Here is an 18,625-nt window from a genome sequence, read left to right as displayed (position 1 = left end):
AACTTCACCATCTTAGGAACAGTATTGTTCACAGGACTTCCAGCCAAGCGAGATGTTTTTGGACTAGCATTTTCAATGTGAAAAAGAATTTCCATTTTGTACAAATTCACTGTRACCCAGGTTCACTAACATTGTGATTAAGATTGTCTGTCTGTTGACAGACTGAAGGCTCATCTTCATTTCTATATAGACATAAGTGCTTTAAATAACTGTAATAAATAAAATCAGAATCTGTCTGTAATTTTACTGTAATATTGCACTTTTCTGAAGGGATTGAAACAGTAAAACCCAGKAGATAAGAATGTGCTATATTCCTTACAGTATTATGGCACTTGTRATGAGTCCTTCCCAGTCAAACCGTAGCCTGATCTTGTCTAAACCTTTTGGTCTGTATAATCAGGCCCACAAATGTCATCTTCCAGGTAAAAAAGGTGACTGAAAAGTCACTGAAAGGTGACTAAGCACTGTAACAACTATTACTCCTTTTGCAAGCTATGGCAGTATTCCTACCAGTTTTATTACTTGACATATATGAATAAGCCATGAATAATCAGATCTGAATAATGAACTACAGCTATGTTTATGCAGTTTTAAGTATCTATTCTCCTGAAATACGTCTGGTCTCAGGCACACCAACATCCTCTAATAATAAAATGCAACAGATTGTATGCTTACRTAAATATATTTCAGTATGGGCAGGCACATGCTATTTGGGGCAGGTGCCCCATATTTATGGCTAAGAAAAGCTTCTGGGAGAATCTAAATTTAGGTAGTCTAACTCAAGAGTGGATTCGGGGAAACGCTTTAGTGGCAGGACTGCTCTTCAACAAGCACCAAGCCAGGAGCATCAGGCAGTCCCCCACACCTTCCCGCGGCCGCACGGGTGCCGGGCAGGCTGCCAGCCCTGTCGCCACGGGGGGCGGCACATCCGCTGCCGGCCACACGCCCTGTGGGGAGAGAAAATGGCGCCAACTCGCCCCGGCCCGCCCCGGCGGCGGGGAGCGGCCGGCCGGAGGCGGGCGGAAGTGACGTTCTTGCCGGGCGGAAGGAGCCGCCGCGGGGCAGAGCGGAAGTGCTGGCGGCGGGCGCGGTGGGCCGCGTGCAGGTGAGTGGCGGCGCGGGCCGTTCCCTGGCAACGGGGCCTCCGCGGCGAGCGGGCGGCCGGGCCGCTGGGGGCCGCCGCGGCCCCGAGCCCCGGCCCCGGCGCCCCTTCACGCGGATGGCTCCATAACGGCGTTCAGAGGCGCCCGGGCCGGTGTTGTGGGGCTCGGGGCCTGCTGCCGGGCCCTGTTCCGCGGGGTCCCCCCGGCGGGCGCGGGCCGCTGTAACGGTCCGTCGGCGCTTCAGGGAGAGGCCCGGCCCGGCCCGGCCCGGCCCGGCCCGCCTGCGCGTGTGTTACCAGCGCATTTAGCCTGCGAGCGCTGTGGCTGCTTCGGGACAACTCGGTTCTTTAATTTGTTAATAGCAGCTTGTTGCTTTTAACTTTATTTTTGTGCTGTGTAGGGACTCTTTTTCTACTCTTTTTCTACTACTCTTTTTCTTTTTTTKATCAGCCAAGTTGAGCCTCTTTGAGGAGATGCTTTTGTAGCATTTGACCTGAGTTTTCTTTCTGGGAAAAGCGTCTCTGCAGATACCTGCCCTCTCCATAGCAGATTAAAGCTGCTGCCCCCCCTTTTTTTTGTCTAGATATTTTAGACTGCCAGTTATTAAACTATTGAGTGCAGAACACATTTTTTTGTGACAGAGCAGAATGCAAGTATTAGGCTTACCATTTTACAAAGCAGCTAAGAATGCTGGATGACCCTTTTCTGCCCTTCTGATCCTGTATATGCGTTTCTAGGCCGACATCCTCAGCAAGTTATGTATGTTGGCTAGATGGTGGTTCCTACGTACATAAAGCAAAAGTGTGCAGTTGAGCTTTTAAGTGGCCAGTTGCGAGATTGGAGATAAAAAGACCATAGGATGCTGGAGACAGTGTTGATGATCAGTAGTGTGTTATGTTTCTTAAATGTTTTCTCTGAGCACTGGTGGATAAGAATTACGGTTAGTGATGGCCAGGTAAGTAATGTGCTTAGAAAGTTTACTTCCTAAATGTGCCTTTCTCCATGTCCACTGGAGGCTGTTTTCACTGTGTTCTGTCTGTCTGCAAGTAACCATACATATTTAATCAATTTTTAGCTCTTTGAGGTGCAGAAGGACTAAGTCAGAGGCCTTGATTATGCAGCTTCTAGACACAGAACACGGCAAGAGCACATTTAAGGCTTTTATGTCTGTGCACCAAACTAATGGCCATCTCTGTATTGCCATGCTATAACTCTGTGTTCGGATAGCCTTTATATCCGCATGGTGACCTTGAGAACGTGGTTCCTAGAACAACATCTGACTTCTTTAGACAGCGACTGTGTGGCTGGCTTCTTGTGCCTGACAATTCTCCAGACAAATGAAAGTAGTTTCAAGGCCCTGTCTATTTTCTAAGGGATGTAAGTAATACATAGAGTCTGATGAGTGTGTGGGCTTTCATGTGTTGAAGAGTTTTATTACAGAAAGATTAGTGACATGCTTTCCTTATAACCCGGTGGTTTGCCTCTGGTAGGTCCAGCTCCATCCTCATCTGGGCTTTGAAGCCTTGATGATGGGGCATGAAACACTTGGCTTATGAGGTGTGTGGTGTGGCTTCTGCATATCAAAGGGGGACTCCTCAAGCGACSTGTGATTATTGGAGTCTGTGTTGTGGCAGAAACTGCCATAAATAAAGAACTTGTAGATGTGCTTAAGATGGGGGTGCACAAACAAGGAGCTGTCTGCAAAAGTTGCATTTTTTGCTGTGCAGTTGGAAGGCAAATGGGCTGCAGGGATGTGTTCTACCTTCTCTTCAACATGTGATGCTGGCATCAGAAGAAATCAGATGTGGTACTGGAATCAGAGGACTGTTTTAGCAATCCTAAGGTGCTGAAGTGAATCGAATCCCTGGAAACCTCAAACTCTCTGAAAATCCACTTTGATTTGATACACAGCACTTAAATCTGAGGTTTTTTGTCCGCTTTTTGCACAAAATGAGTGGCAGGAAAAAGTATTTCATCAGCGTTCATGTGACAAGTCATTTTACACTAAGCCCTTGGTTTAAGGAAAAAAAAAGTACTGTGACACTGCCTGGATCTCTTTTTAATTTAGCGCTCTTGGAATGATTGGCAAAATAAGATCGCTAAAGATGGTATAAATATCCCAAGTGTAGGTCATAAATACTGCRTGAAGTAATTCATGGTGTATTAGCATCCTTCCCACAAGGAGAGGATGCTAATAGACTCATGAATTACCTCATATTCCCCAAATATTTTACAAAAAGAGTAAGAATAGCGTAAGAAAGAAACAAAGCATTGGTTTCAGGGCAGTGGCTGTGCTTGCACAGCGATTGAATGCTGTTTTGGTCTGAGATCAAGCCAGATTCACTTCCAAGCTTTGTATTTTATCTTGTAAATAGCCTACCCCTATGGTAGGTAATCTTAGTTTTAAAAATCTGTGTCTGCTTCCCTTTCCAACTTCTCAGTAAATAGTTACTGAGTTCTCTTGATGTTCTTTCAAAAGTAGAAGAGATAAAATATGTACAAAATATTTCAAAATACAAAGTGGGGAAGCATGTCAAGTCTGTAGCAGTAATGTTGATCAGTCATTCAATTAGTGTGAAATCTATTTGCAAACACTGAGAAATGAATGGATGATCCCAGGCACTGGGAATTAGGGGTGAGGAGTGGTATTCACAAATATTTTCATGCCCGGAAGATGGGAGGTGAAATAGTTGCCTCTGTAGTAGATGCATATGCATATGCAGTGAGGTAAAAGCATTTACGAATACCGCCCTTAACTTTCAACCCAGAACTGTCCTGAGTGTTCAGTGAAAATGCTTTGGAATAGCATAACCTTTGCCAGTAAGATGCCGGTGAGAGAGAATGAAAGCAGGACAACTAGGTAAGGAAGAAAACCCTTTTTTCACTTGGGAGATCTGAGTGCAAAGGAGATTATAAACAGTGATCAAGTGAGCATGTTGCCCATGTCTATGTGACAGGCTTTGCATTGTAATAGAGATGCTAATGCTAAGATCTTGAGAAGACAGTGTAGTGGAGGGAGGAGGTTTGCATGAGACTCTGCCTCTGACCTTCTTGTTTGGTGCTGATGTTGGAGTAAGTCAAGCCTATTGTCCTGGACCAGATGCTTCTGTGGCTTTGCAAATCCAAGGCTGTGTTGTTGGATTTCTGGCAGCGATATGCATGTTGGCTGACTTTTTGCTGGCTAGATACCATTCTGTTCCCAACTGGTTAGTAGACCAGGTGTTGGCTTGTCTGGTGGCACGCTTCTTGGCAACAAGAAATGAGGTAAACAGTTTGGGGCTCTGGTGCAATCAGTTGTGTCCTGGAGTGACCCTGAAGTTGGGCTGCTGCAGTATGTACAGGAGCAGTGGAGTGGGACAAAAATGAATGACTTTCCCCTGCTGAACCCATCATCTCCCCAGGAAATCCAGTTCGGTACCCAGTTTTCCATGTGTTCAGTAGGTTCCATGTGAAAGCACGCTGGGTCAGGTCGCAAGAACAAGAAGGCAGGATGTTGTCGAGACCAAAACCTGGGGAGTCTGAGGCAGACCTGCTTCACTTCCAAAACCAGTTCCTGGCAGCCAGAGCATCGCCTGCAGTGAAGATCGTGAAGAAAGCAGACAAGAGGAAGGGGGAGGAAGGGAGCAGAGATGCTGAGAGGCTGCCGCTGCAAGACAGCAAGGATGTGGTCATGCTGGATGGTAATTACCTTTGTGAGGGGTTCTTTGAATTACTAGGCTTCTCTGCCCCCTCACTGCTTTCACCATTCCTCATTCCTCAGCACTTTTCCCCTTCGCCTCATTCTGTCTCAACCCACTTTTGCTTTTGCCCTGCATTTGTGTCCTCCTTGCAGTATTCTTTGTTCTTAGCCCTGTTGGAAAATGCTCTTGTCCAATTTTACCAGCACGTGACAGAGTTGCCGTTACAACACACGTAGCCTTTCTCTATATTTATCACCTCCCTGTGGTGCTTTGCCAGCCTCTATGCAAGACATGTTTGTTGTGACTTTCATCCATTGGATTATCTCATCCCTGCCTCAGTGCTTGTTTTGCCCTCTGTCCAGAGCCTGTTCTCAATGTGTGTGAGCTGTAGCTCTGGTAATAGTCCCAGCTTTCAGTCAGCGGATCAGGAGTCCCCTTTTTTGACACCAACAGTAACTGTAATGCTTCTTCCATGTGTTTAATAGTCTCAAAAGCTTAAGGTGCTTTCTTAAAAGCAACAACTTAAACCTTACAACGCTTGATTACAGGTAAGGAAATATGTTCCCAGTTTATAGATGGTGAAAAGGAGGCCTTAACTTGCTCGTGGTTATACAAGTCACTTGCTGTCAGAGCTAGCAGTAGAAACGTGCTTTTCTGTGCCTGAGCACAATCTACAAGGACGCTATCTAGTTTCTGTACAGCCTTGTTTCTTCCCTTCATGCTTGCAGTCAGGCCTCAGTACCATTCCCTTTGGTACTCTTTGAAAAGACCTTGATGCTAATGCATAGATAATAAAATTCTTGAACATGTTGCTCTCCATTATCCAATGCAAGTCAGATACAGAGGACTGTCATTGTCTTATTGCTTCCTCATCTTGTTTGTTGCTCATCAGAGAAATAATAGGTGCCATTAGGAGGCCCTTGGTTTGATACTTATTGCATAGTAGTTACACATGAACAGCTTGACTGCTTCTTTTTACTTCCCCTCCCTAGATTTTCCTGACGTTCCCCCRACTCTAACTCCGGCTCCTCCAAAAAAGTCCAAGACCAAAAGTGCCTGTGTCCGCTTTGAGGATGAAGATCCAGAGGAAAGACTGGAGAGTCACGATCAGCACATCACAGCAGTCTTCAGCAAAATTATAGTATGTCTGTTTTTTATGTGATTGTCTGGTGTTTTAGAATGCTATGAACTGAGCAAGGGATAAGGATGAAGGATTTTGTTGCTGCTATTTCTTTTTACAATGTGTTGAAGCAGTTGCAGCACTGTAAACCAGTGTCCTGGAGCACCATGAAAGAAAGAGCTTTCAGGGAATATTTTTACTGTCAGTTAAACATGGGCCTGAATCTCTTTTCCAGACTAGGCTGCCTACTGGTTACACTGTTTGCATGCAGGCATGTGCTCTAGTGTGGATTTGGGTGAAATTCTGGACTTTGAAGGGGATGTTTTCGCTGCTGTGCCCTGGCCCAAGTTTTCCTTTATCTGATTCATTAAGTACTCTGTGGAGCTTGACAGCCCAGCCTTTTGGAAAATATCCTTACTTTGGCTCTAAGTAAGCAGAAGGTAAGCCTGACAGCCAAGTAGACAGACAAGCCTGTGGCTTGCAGAGCTTTCAGTCCCCTCTTAGGTAGGTGATATTAAACTTGTTTGGCTATAGTGATGTCTGTAGGGTTTGGGCTTTCATCTGCAGGAACGAGACACAAGTGCAGTAGCAGTGACCATTCCAGTGCCAACTGGAGATCCGTTTCCCAGAACATTTCATCGCTCTGAGATAAAAAGTGAGGTAAGAGTGTGGGTGGCTCTTTTACACTACTTCCATTAGCTATTAAAACTTCTCCACAACAAAGCCTAATGCATAGTGAGTGGTAGGGCTCTAAATAAGTAGCTGGCATGCTGGAAATTAGGAGCTGGCTCGACCCATCTCTGGCATTGCCTTCTCATTGCAGGAGAAAGTTTTCCTACCAAACTGCCATCAAGTAAGCAAGTCCCTATCCTGCAGTTAAATAATGTTGGAATCCTCTCAGCCTAGGAAGAAAAGCAATGCCTTCAGCTAACTTTGGTGAGGGAGATCAAATCTGCCATCTTGTAATAGAACTGATTTTGTTYTGTCTTATTTTTTTACTGAGGAGCAATCTGTACTAATTAGCCCATGAGGCTTGAGTAAGSTTATGCTTACTCAAGTTGTACCTGATTCCTACTGGAAGGACATTTGAGTGCAGTTGCACCAATACTCTTACTTCCTGGGTTTTGAAACGTTAATCATGGCTGCTCTCATCAGTCTAGTTCCCGGAGTAGCACGAGCTACTAGCTCAGTTTGAGTCAGGTGCTGGGAAATGGTATGTGATTGATAGTGTGGTTGCTGTGAAGTGGTAGCTTATTCTGAAGGACAGCTTTTTTTTGAAAGAAARAGTAATACTTTTTTAAATCACTAGTTCTATTTATGTGATGCAGGAGTGCACAAAGCAGCTAGTAAATGTTCAGGTTGCCTTTCAGGCTTCTTCTCTGGACTGGGGACATGCAGGAGTCTTTTTGCTTAGTTTGCTTTGGATTCCCTGTGCATCAAGAGCTGTTCACAGCTTTGTCCTTTCATACTTAGGCAAGCAGCAGAGTAATTTAGTCAGGATTATTTTAGCATCACTTGCCCATTTCTTACTGTGTAAATCTCTTCACCCTGCTGCAGTCTAATCACCTTATAAGAAGCCTGTTCCAAGCATGTGGTGAGTGTAGTATAGCCCCATTTATCCTCAGAAATGCGAAGTATTCAGCTGTGCAGGGTTTCCAACCTACAGGAAAGCTAGAATTTTTGTGTTTGATGATACTTCAGGTGTATTTGCCGAGCCTGAGTTCACTTGTAATTAACCATCTTTCTTTAGGCACCAAAAAATTTATTTTTCTTTTTGTCTTGCTATCCTAGCATTAAACCGTACACTAAAAGGGAATAGCACATGCACAGAAAAGGGCAGTTGGCTGCCAGCAATTTCTCTTTTGTCATGTCTGAAAGTCTGACTTGAGAATGTCTTTTGGATCAGATTTATACAATTGTTAGTGACATATTTCCAAGGGAGTCTGGAGAGGAGAGTGGTGACATGCATTTTCCCTGTTTGCAGGTGAAGGTGGGATCTGGAAGAAAAAGCATCTTTGCACAAAAGATTGCAGCAAGAAGAGCTGCTGAAAAGGCAGCGACAGCTCCCTCTGCTGCTGAGCATGTGCAAATAGGATCAGCTACTGTGGGTGCCCTGGGTCCTGAGGGATCAATAGGAGAGGCACCCCTCCCCAGCCTCCAGGATGGTAAGTGGAGGAGGTTCTACTTATCCAGCCTACCATATTTGCATATCCTTAGTCACCACAAGTTTTATGTGTCTTTTCTTTAAATTAGAGAAGCATTATTGTCCTCAGTTTAGAGATCACAAGATCATTCGGAATGTCCATGGTGTGACAGGGATTTGAAACTGAGACCCAAATCAGTGCTCTGAAAACTGGGTGAAACAGAAGTATAAACTAGTGAAAAAATGTTTTTTTTCCTTCAAATTCTTGTCTTTCTTGTCCCATTTGATTGCCACATGCAAAGCTTTTCTTGTTTCCTCAGTGATTTCCCTGGTTCTAGGAGAGGTATTTTTTTTCCCTTGTGCCTGATGAAGAAGGCACAGGATATGGGATATAGGTTCATATTTCTACCTAGAAGCTGAAAGCTGAATCTTCCATCACTGCATCCTCTGCAATGAGCCCGTGTCTTTGCTCTGTAAGGAATGCTGTGAGGCAGTACTGATGAGTCAGTGCCGCCTCCAGCAGTTATTTGTCTGACAGCAAYGTGACAAGGAAAGATGAAACCAATTCAACTGGTACCACCATCTCCACTATCTCTGTCCTGGGCGGTCTTATCTGCTTAGGATCACTGTGTGTCTGGGTTTTTCCCCAACATCGTCTTTTACACATTGAAATGGAAGCCAGGTGGCATTTGAGAATTTTTGCCGTTTGTCTAAGGTTTCTGTGAGCCCTGATCCCTGTCAGAGCAGAAAACCCCCAGCAGACCATGCTGTGCCTACACAAATTCACTGTCCAGATCAATTACTGCCTGTCTGACATTACTTACTGTGTATCCTGGCACAATAGTGCCTGTATACCTCTGTATGAGATATCCCAAAGGGAAACACTGCAACTCTGTAGCTGTGATCCTCTTGAAGGAGGAGAACACTTTTAAAACCCAGAGGGATCAGAAAATGGCTTGGCCTCCTCTGCCAAATTTATGGGGCAGAGAATTTTCAGAGGGATTGCCAGAAGCAAGGGAAGTAGTTCCATCTCTTGTAGTAACAAAGTATTTGTCTGGTAACTCCCATCTCGGTTGTTGGCAGTGGGAAGCGTGGTGAATCCAGGCCACTGTGTCCCCTTACCTCTTCCTGCTCAATACACAAGACTTGTCTGATGCTGTTTTCACGGCAGTTACTATTGATGTTGCCATGAGTGTGGTCACTGCTGTTTGAACAGAGGTTTGGTATTTTCAGGACTGACTGGTCTGTGGTCCTTGGGATTCTCCATATCACTGTATGGAACTATGTGGGGGGTAGAAATGATAATAAAAATGTGAAATCAGGTCCTTTTATAGTGAGCTACAGGCCAGCTGGAAGGTCTCACTCTGATAAAAGCAGCGCCTTGTCCTGCTGCTGGAGTTAAATGGAATGAGCCCTTAAGAAAGGATTTAGATCAGATGATAAAGGAGATTTGTTTTTGCTCAGGGTAGTAAAAATGCCCCCTGCTGGAACCTGAACCTGTAATGTGTTCAGCTCTTAAAGGTGAATGCAGGACATTTAGAGGCAAACATGCCTGAGTAGCAGAATTTATCTCTTAGCTCCTGATGCTTTCTGTTCATTGGTGTGCATTTTAAGCTGTGGCTTCTGGAATATCTGAATGTTTTATAGAGTAGAGAGAATGGATCCAGTATCACAACAGAAATGAGATTACAGAATAATTTTCCTTCTCTGGCTCAGCAAATATTTACTAGGTCATGGTTCAGCTGATGTTAAAGATGTGGTCAGGTTTCCATGGCAGAGAGAGAATCTATAGATTCTCTATCAGAAGAATGCCCTGACCCACCTGCTATGAATTATGCTTAAGCTTACCCTTTCTTTCTATTGCTTTGCTTTAAAGAAACAAAATACTTTTCCCCCACCCCACCTATACCTACAGAAATAATAGCATTCTGGAAATGGTGTTTTGTTGTGGCATGGGATGAAAGCCCCAATATTTTAATTTTCAAGTTCAAGCTAAACTAAGCTGCTTTACCTCTATTTTAACTCAACTAATAAGATGAGAAAATGAAGTTGCTTGGACCTGATGATGACAAAATCCAGAAGAGTTGGTAAGGCTGTAGACACTTAAATCACTAACCACTTTAATTGCTGGATCTTCTAGATAAAACTGTTGACTTCTTGACCTCTCGGCGGCCTTGTATTATAACGGGAGAGGGTCTTGGAAGCAAAAAGAGTGAGCAGGAAGTTCAGGCTATTCACAAGGAGAACTTGGAGAAGCTGCAGTCCATGTCGCAGGAAGAGATCCTACAGGAGCAAGAGAGGCTTCTGGCTCAGTTGGGTATGTTTCTTGGGATGAATCCTCCTAGAGGCATGGAAGTTTAAAACTGAACATGTAGGTGCTCTGAAATCTCACCAAATTCTTAGGTCAAAGATGAGAGCTTAGGATCCCCACACATTGCACATCGAGCTCTTCTAGTTTCTTTATCGTGTCAGTAGCTTGAGCTATGAATTAAGTGTGAACAAATTTAATAAAGCTTAAGCCCCAAAGAGAGACGGCTTAGTCTAAGGCCATGCCTTGTCTCCCCTTCACTGTGGGATAAGTTTGTCTATCCATTCCCTTACTTCACACACCTGATACCTGGTTACATGCACATATATTGTCATCCTAATATAATGACATGGATCAGATAWAAAAGCAAAGCTGTCCTTAAGATGGCTACAGCAATGCTGAAGTGTGAAAGAGTCTTCACATCTTTCCTTACAAAGTACTTAAAACTTGGGCCAGAACTGTCAGTACTACCAGTAGTTGGGCCAGACTGCCAGAAAACTGTCAGTTTTCAAGGGAAATGTGGCTTACTGGAGATTTCTGTTCAAATCTGTATTGGACAGGATGAAAATCTTAAAACTAGCCTTGTGCTGCTTCAGTAAGTGTCCTAATCCTTTGCCTGTTGGGTGCAGGTATTCTAGCTAGGGTCTAGTCTCTAGTTTGAAGTCCTGTCTGCATAGCGCTTTGGGAATGCCTGTCAGTGAGGGATGAAGAAAGGATGGAGGAGAACATTGGGTATAGCATGTTTGATAGGATTCTGCCTGTTCTAGGAACTTGTAAAGCTTCCTGGCGTTGGTTTCAGTGATCTTTGCATACTCAAGAAAAGCAGGCACTTACARATTTAGGTGACAGACAAATGATTTTGAAATTCTCATCCTTTCAGGTACTCTAGCATCAAATTCAGGCATGAATGGCATTTCAGGGCATAAGTCCCTTGTGGATTTAGCTTACAGGTGATATTAATTATCTTGACCTCATTGTTGGTTCTTCTGTTTGCCTATAAGGAGAGTGTGCAGCAATTACTAGTGTGGGATAGATCCATGCATCCTCTTTAAACTGTTTCAGACATGCATGTCATTTCCTCTTGGAGTGACTTCTCTCAGGTACTCAGATTCTTTGTCCTCTAAAGAATAAATAACCAATATAGTTATTAATTCTAATTGTTATTTTTCACATCTCTGACATAGTTTGTCAGGGAATCTCTGTACACTTTAGACACAATGCACAGGCTCTTCCTGTTCATCTCTGGCATAAACATCCCAACACTGTCTTCTAGATGGAGACTGCAAAGAGAAAATATGCTTTGCCAGAAAAAACATGAGATATCTTTGGTAGATCTGAAAGTAAGATTATAATGTTCTGACACTGTTCTATTTTAAAGTCACAGGAATATTATCTGTCCTCCAAATACCTTCACCTTCTAAACATTCCCCTTATCCTCCAAAATGAACRGTCACTTATGTTTTCTGGATGTTGTCAGTCCATAATTAACTGTCAGGATGGGGAGTTAGTTCAGAAGGGACAAGAAATTTCCCCCTCCGAAGCTAATATCTAGACCATAGACTGCAGCTGTGGTGCAGTATACCAGAGTAGGTAATTCTTTTTGTGGTGCCTTTCTGTGTATTCTTGTGGCCTTCACATTGATGTCTCTGAGCGATTAGCAGGCAGGGTAAGCAGACTGTCAGACCTGGGTTTGGCCTATAAATCACAGACCAGAATTCTCACTRCGATGAATAGTGTGCTATGGATGTACCTTTTCAGTAGCAGTGAGGAGAATGAAACAATTTTGTTTCCATTTGTAAGTCAGGAGAATAAATAGAACTTTTGTCATTGCTTTACCTTGAAAGACTTTATAAGCTCTTTTTGTGGTGTCATTTTACCGGTCAATTGTCCCCAGCTTATGTGATCAAGAGGTCAGAAAGAATTTAAGTGCCTCAGTTTGAAAAGAAGTGACAGTTAGCACAGAAGAGAGGGTATGTGGAATGGGAGTGAAAAGGCTAAGACATAAATAGCAGGAGCTGGGTGCATGAAGTATTTTGAGATTTCCTGTCACTTACTTGTCTGTATTTTTGTCAATGCTTGCAGATTCCAGTTTAATTGCTTTCTTAAAGTCACGACGTGATGCTAATGAAGGCCAGAAAAAGGAATTAAAAAAGGAACAGGAGAGACCAGAGGAGTCTTTGGAAAATGCACCCATGCCTCAACACAATGTAGGAGCATCTCCTTCTATACAGGGATCAGACACAGAGGAATCCCTAATGAAGGAAGAAAATACGAAAGTAGAAATCGCAGGTAAAAAGACAAAGTGCATGTTGTTAATGCTTTGAATATAAATAAGGTTTGTGTGGTGCTTGAATCATTCCAGACTGGAGTTCTGTGGCCCTTCATTAATTATCTAAATCAGTTTTGTCACAATATCAAAAAAAAATCATATTTTGGGTCCAAGTGAGAACATCCATGTTATTTTTAGTTGAGCTCTGTGGATAAGAAGAGTGATACTCTATGTAACAGGTGATCTGTGCGGTGGGAGATCTCACTTTACTTCTAAGATTCATTCTGAGATCCCTGGAGGGAAAATGTTTTACACGATAAGCACTGTTGCATTTCCATTCTGTCATGTAAGCAGGGAAGCAGAAGAGTGTGATGGTGAGATGGAGCTGCTGCTTGAATAGTTCCTTTTAACTGGGGACTTCTTGGAGACAAGAGGGTGTTGAATAGCTCCCCCTAAAAAAGTTGCTGGTTTGTTCACAGGATAGCATGGAGATGCCAGTCAATCTTGTTTCAGTGAATTCGCTCATAYAGCGCATATATGTCCTGTTGCGAGTTTGTTCTTGATGACCCCACTGTATGGCTTGTATCTCAGCCTATGCARTGATTTCCAAAGGATACAGTTCTTGTCCTTGTATGCTATGGGAGAAGAGAATTACAGAGGCGCAGGATGTTTTTCTCCTTTGAAAGAGTTGTGCAGAGAAGTTGCCTTTTACAACAGAACACTGTGTTACGCAATTCTGCTGTTTATTCCTACAGCTTGCATCTTTTGATGCTTCAAGGGAGTGACTGAGTGTATAAAAGAATAGAAATGTGGAAGCTTGGTGGTAGAAGTCTTTATCTTAGCCTTCCAGCTGGCTACTGTGTCTATGCTCTGTGGCTACTGTGTGCCCATTCGCTCTGGACATTTTCTGTCTTTCTGTCTGAAAGCTATGTTCAAGGTGACTCTGATTTCTTGTATTTGCTTGCAGTCTCCAGACGTAGATCCCAAGCCGGTCGGCTTTGTGAGCAAAGTTGCATTCTGTAGCACGATTGCAGTGAATTGGCTGCCCTTGTAGTGAGTATCTGCTTAGGAAACCTAGCGTGCCCTGAAACTGCTGTCCTTGCCATGTGTGTGCTGGGCAGCTTCCTGAAAGTTCTGGACTCAACGTGCTTGAGCTACAAAGCACATGAAAAGTCAGGACATGCACACAGCAATCCTAAATGCTCTGAAAGTGCATGACAGATGTCCTATGTCGTTTCAGTATTGTATCATTTTTCAGCCCTTCACAAATACTCCACATCTTCCTTTCTTCTGTCTTCTCCTTCTAAAAAGCCTTTAACCTGGAGCTTATGAGCTCCCTCTGTCAAAACTTGTTTTCCTTTGTCTTTCTGAAGGCAGGGCAAAAAGTATCCTTTTGCTGCCCGTTCCTTGGGGAATTGAGATAGGAAAGCCAAGAGCAGGAGTAATTCCCCACTCCTTTAGGAGGAGCTGTGAAKAATTGGTCTTCAGAGCTCATAAAATTTGATTTTGCCTCTTTCTGGGTAGAAGGCAAGGTTAGCAGTATCACCAGTACAAAAGAGGGATGTTGGTCTCCTCCTTAAAAAAAAGGAAAAAGGAAATAGGTAGAGGGCTGAACTGTCATGTGGTTACTGGATCCACTGAGATTGCCTGCCTGGATATCTCTGCATATTATTCTCATCTCTCATTTCCCCTTTTAAGTGACTTGAGGGGTGTTTGCTCGGTTATTCTTTGGGAAGGCTTCCCTCTCTCTTAATTACCAACATGTAAGTGCCAGTCATGCTAAGGAAGTAGCCACTGAAACTGCCTGCGCTGATCCTGCTGTTCTTGTACTCACAGGAGAAAGCTGCTTTATCCCAGGCAGTTAGCACAACTCTTTCCTTCTCATGGTCGTTTCTTAGAGAACAGAATTTTATTTCCAATAAGCTTCTGCTCTCATTGTTGCTTCCCCTCCTGCAGTTTTCTTTTTAAGCCATTTTTTTTCTCTGTCATGACGGTAAGCTCCCGTTCTCATCTTTCCCCACCCTTTCTTCCTTTTCTGTAATATGTGTCTGTCTCTCAATAGACTGCTTCTCCCACATTTTCCTGTTGATCTCTGGCTGTCTTTGTCTCTTGATCCTCACTTCTGATGCAGTCTTTGTGTCCCAGTGCACCATGCAGGCTGACTAGAGAGGCCTCTGAATCACTCCTGAATTTCAGCTTGGTATTTGTGAGAGATAACAACCGTTTACCACTTCCTTGATGAGGAGTGTGTGTGTGTGTGTGTGTGTGTGTGTACACAGGCAGGGGAAGGAAAGCTGATTAGCCTCTTTCTGAAGAAAACACCTCACTTAACAGTTGTTTTACTGTTTCTTCAAAAGTTTTACTTTTCCCAGAATCTATCCTAATCAAAAGGACAGAACAATTGAGTGCAGAAGTAACACCAGATTAAGTGACAATCTTTTACTTACACGGGAGCAGTAGAAGTGGGTTGTTCGGTCTGTAAAGACTGAACGAGATTGTAGTGATGCCCTTGGAAATAGCTCAGTGTTCAGAATGCTGTGTGCTGACAGCATCTTTTACTTCCCGTGGAAGACTGCACAGGAAAAGAAAAGGGGAATTTTCCCAGAAGATTTCAAATAGCAAAGAAAGGATGAGGTAAAACAGTTACAAAACCAACAGAAGCCTTCCTAGCACCTGAGTTTGTGCCTGTAGCCCATCTTGGGCAGCAGGAGATGTAAAATRTTAATTTTACATTAGCACTTAGTGTTGGGATTTTGCATCTGTTAGTGCTCAGGAGTAAACTCACCATGAATAACTCAGCAGAAATGGTCGTCGTGAATTTCCCCAGGGAGAGATGATGACATGAAGTAACAGGACTGCTCAAAAGTCAAACCTGCCTCTCTAATGAGATAAGACTGCTGTTTCTAATAAACAAGATACTGAAGCCTTTGTCCAGGAACTGTAATCTTACAAATGGAAAAGTAAATCTTGGTATTGGGCCAAAAAAGAAAGCAGAACAGAGAGGAAAGAGGTTAGTTAGTAGCCTTTAATGTAATGCAAGTCTGGAAAAGTTGAGTACAAATGTTACTGACTACCAGGTTGCCTTTCTGTAACGGGATTTCTCAGTAACTGAACAATCTGCTACTGCCTTGGAACATGTGTCTGTCTCTTCTTGTTGACTATATCGTAATGCTAGAGGCTGATGGTAATATGTGTAATCCTATTCATAGAATGATTAACTCAACCCTGTCAATTTAGTGATTAATGGAGAAGGAGCAAACAATCTGTTGAATTACAAATGTCAATAGATTTCATTTTTCTGCTGATCTTATTTCCTGTGGTTTTGTACCAACTGCCCACAAACATTCCAGTTTCTTACATTTCAGATGCTTTTTGTCCTCTCTTCAATTAAAATGTGTGCCGAGCCTTTGGCTGAAATTCTGTGGAACAGCTTTCTGGCTGGGGAAGATAACTCTGTGCTTGGTKTCTCGCCTGACTGAATGCCACATTGATTGTAAGGGTGAAGTAGGCCTTCCTGAAAATTTATCTGCTAATTGGAGGAAAGTAAAAGGCTGGGTTACAGGCCAGTTGTCCACAGGAAAAGATATGATGAATGAAGAGCATCCCCATGGGACACTCCTTGCTCCTTGCAAGAGAAGACTAGAGCACTAGAATTAAGAGCTGCAATGCAAATGAATTCTGTGCTTGTTTTACTCGGTAGAGCCTTTGCTATTGTTTAGATAGTTTCCAGTTAAATCTCAATTCACCCTTCTCTTGTGAGATTCTTCCACAAGCTGATCTTTCTCTTTCCTAGGGCATTTCTCACAATGTCAGTCATAAATGTCTCGCTTCTCAAATTCTTCTAGTCAGAGCTCTATTATGCTCAATCAGTAATCTTTTCCCTTAGTGCTCACACCTTTCAAATTCTTGTTCAACTGTCGAGCTTCCCCACYGAGCTTTTTCTCAGGCAAGCTGCATGTATTTTTAGCTGCTTTGATCCTTTCCTCATAAGCTGGTCTCCTCAAGCCTTTAGAGAGACCCATAATGAAGAGCAATCTTGCAAGTGCCATGGAAGTCCACTCTCTCCAATATATCTAGATTGAAATTGTACTGGCTTGTTTAAAATTGTACTTCATTGTAGGCTAATAATTTACTCTAATCTCTCTGCATTGCTGCTACTTTTGAATTGTTTTTCATTCCCTCACTCCCTCTTGCTTGGTTGGTATTCATTTRCTTTTCCCAGAAGTAGGGCTCATATTTTCTGCCCAGGTTCTGATCTCTTTGCTTTATTTGTCTCCTGACTTCTGTTCAWCTTCTCCCAAATTAGACCTGTCTGTGAATTTCATTACAGTACTGTTTACTTCCTCTTTCAGCTCTTTTGAAAAATTAAAACGGCTTTAAATCTTTGATGTTTATGCATCAGCCAACAGTCAATTTGAAAGTTGTTTTCTTCTTACTTTACGTGAATCCTATATTTATGCAGTCTTGAAGCCAAGTAGATTAACAAAGGGGTAACAGTATTTTCTTAATTTCTGCCTTGGAAGGTAAGGCCACATTTTTTTTTTCTTCCCCAAATAAGACAATCTGCCTGTGAAGCCCAAGAAGGAATGGATCCACATGGACAATGTGGAGTTTGAGAAGTTGGAATGGATGAAAGATTTGCCTCCACCCTGTCAGAAGAAAACCAGAAAGGTTTGAAAGCAGAAACTGATTTTTCAGGTTGTTCGTGGGATGTGTGGTTCATGTTTCCCAGCAGTAAGTTTTTAAGGCTTCTTAAACAAGTCTTCTGATTCCTCAGCCTGTGAATTTTATCAGGTTGAGAGATTCCATAGTTTTTTCCACATGGTGGGACATAGTCAGTCTTGTCTCTTGTTCCTAAGAGCTCTAGGAAGGAGGAGTCTGGCAAGTGTAATCTGTGAGGAACAGGTCTGAAAGCTAAGGGAAAAAAAAAACATATTTCAAAGATTTTGAGGCCTGATCTGGGGAGTTTTTGAGCTGCCAGCTTCCAGCAGTTGATTTAAGCAGTGTTGTTTTAAGTGCTGGTTGGAGCAGAAGGCGAAAGAAGTAACCTTTTTCTCCTTCCACCCCTTTTATTGTAGGGAATGCAAGCTCGATTCAGTTTGAAAGGAGAACTCATTCCTGCAAATGCTGATTTACCTACTCATCTAGGCTTGCATCACCATGGAGAGGAGGCAGAGGTAGGTGTAAAAGTAGAAGGGAAAGAGTACTCCTSTTTCTGTTTTCTGTGTTTAATTAAACAGGCCCTTTTGTGTCAAGGCTTTTTAGTGATAGAAACCTTAGGATAGTGTGGGCAGATTGTTTCCTTTTGAAACAGGCTCTTGAAGAGAAGTGGGTCTGCATGCATTAACTGCTTTGTCTGCTCCAGAAAACTCCATTAATGCTGTCTCTTTAGCCATTTAGGCTCTGTGGTGTTGGAAGAAGATGCAWGTGCATCCTTTTCTTAAGAAGTTCAGTTTTCGCCTGTCAAATTGCTAACTAGAATCTCTTTGGCATTTGATACAAAGCAGCAAACAACATTGCGTTGCAGTTTATCTGCTGTTATGCAGYGTTTTACAGCTGGTCTTATTTTAAGGGGCCTGGTTTTATCTATAGCTCTTTTTAGTTGGTCTTTTGGTCTTTTTTTTTTTTTCTCCCTTCTCCATTTAGAGGGCTGGTTATTCTCTCCAAGAGCTCTTTCATTTGTCTCGCAGCCAAGTTATTCAACAGAGGACCCTGGCTCTACAGGTGTTGGGTCGTATTGTTCAAAAGGTAAATGGCTTTCCATGGAATTCTTTCCCATAATTGAAGCTCCTGGTGGATCAGGGCCCAGATTCTTTGGTACTAGTTTGCTTGTGGCTATTCAGTCAACATGAGCAAAATCACCAACAGGGTATTCTTTTTACAATCTCTGCACCGTTAGAGACAGTGTTGGGACATTAAAAAAAAAGTCTCAGCTTTTTTTTGGAGGGAGGTACTTCCAAATATTGTTCTGCTGCAGTACTGCAGCCTTCATTCCATTATTT

At 43.0% G+C, this 18,625-nt stretch overlaps 1 protein-coding gene across 2 annotated transcripts in view; it reads left to right on the top strand.

The window, feature by feature from the left end:
- Window positions 1–1,056: 1,056 nt before the first annotated feature.
- The window catches only part of RPAP1 (RNA polymerase II associated protein 1), a 44,545-nt gene continuing 26,976 nt past the window's right edge, over window positions 1,057–18,625 (top strand). Inside the window, exons 1-10 of one of the 2 annotated variants that reach the window (XM_085306708.1) lie at window positions 1,057–1,105; window positions 4,545–4,783; window positions 5,776–5,924; window positions 6,471–6,563; window positions 7,888–8,068; window positions 10,187–10,363; window positions 12,437–12,643; window positions 17,182–17,294; window positions 17,702–17,800; window positions 18,270–18,371. In XM_085306708.1, coding sequence (XP_085162834.1) covers window positions 4,594–4,783; window positions 5,776–5,924; window positions 6,471–6,563; window positions 7,888–8,068; window positions 10,187–10,363; window positions 12,437–12,643; window positions 17,182–17,294; window positions 17,702–17,800; window positions 18,270–18,371 — 1,311 coding nt within the window. In that variant the 5' untranslated portion in view covers window positions 1,057–1,105; window positions 4,545–4,593. Of the gene's footprint in view, window positions 1,106–4,541; window positions 4,784–5,775; window positions 5,925–6,470; window positions 6,564–7,887; window positions 8,069–10,186; window positions 10,364–12,436; window positions 12,644–17,181; window positions 17,295–17,701; window positions 17,801–18,269; window positions 18,372–18,625 lie in introns of both variants that reach the window. The other variant, XM_085306699.1, reaches the window with a different exon arrangement.

The sequence above is a fragment of the Rhea americana genome, unplaced genomic scaffold, assembly GCF_003343005.1.
Source record: "Rhea americana isolate MKP2758 unplaced genomic scaffold, rheAme1 scaffold_102, whole genome shotgun sequence".
Taxonomy (NCBI): domain Eukaryota; kingdom Metazoa; phylum Chordata; class Aves; order Rheiformes; family Rheidae; genus Rhea; species Rhea americana.
This window is presented reverse-complemented; position numbering and strand designations above follow the sequence as displayed.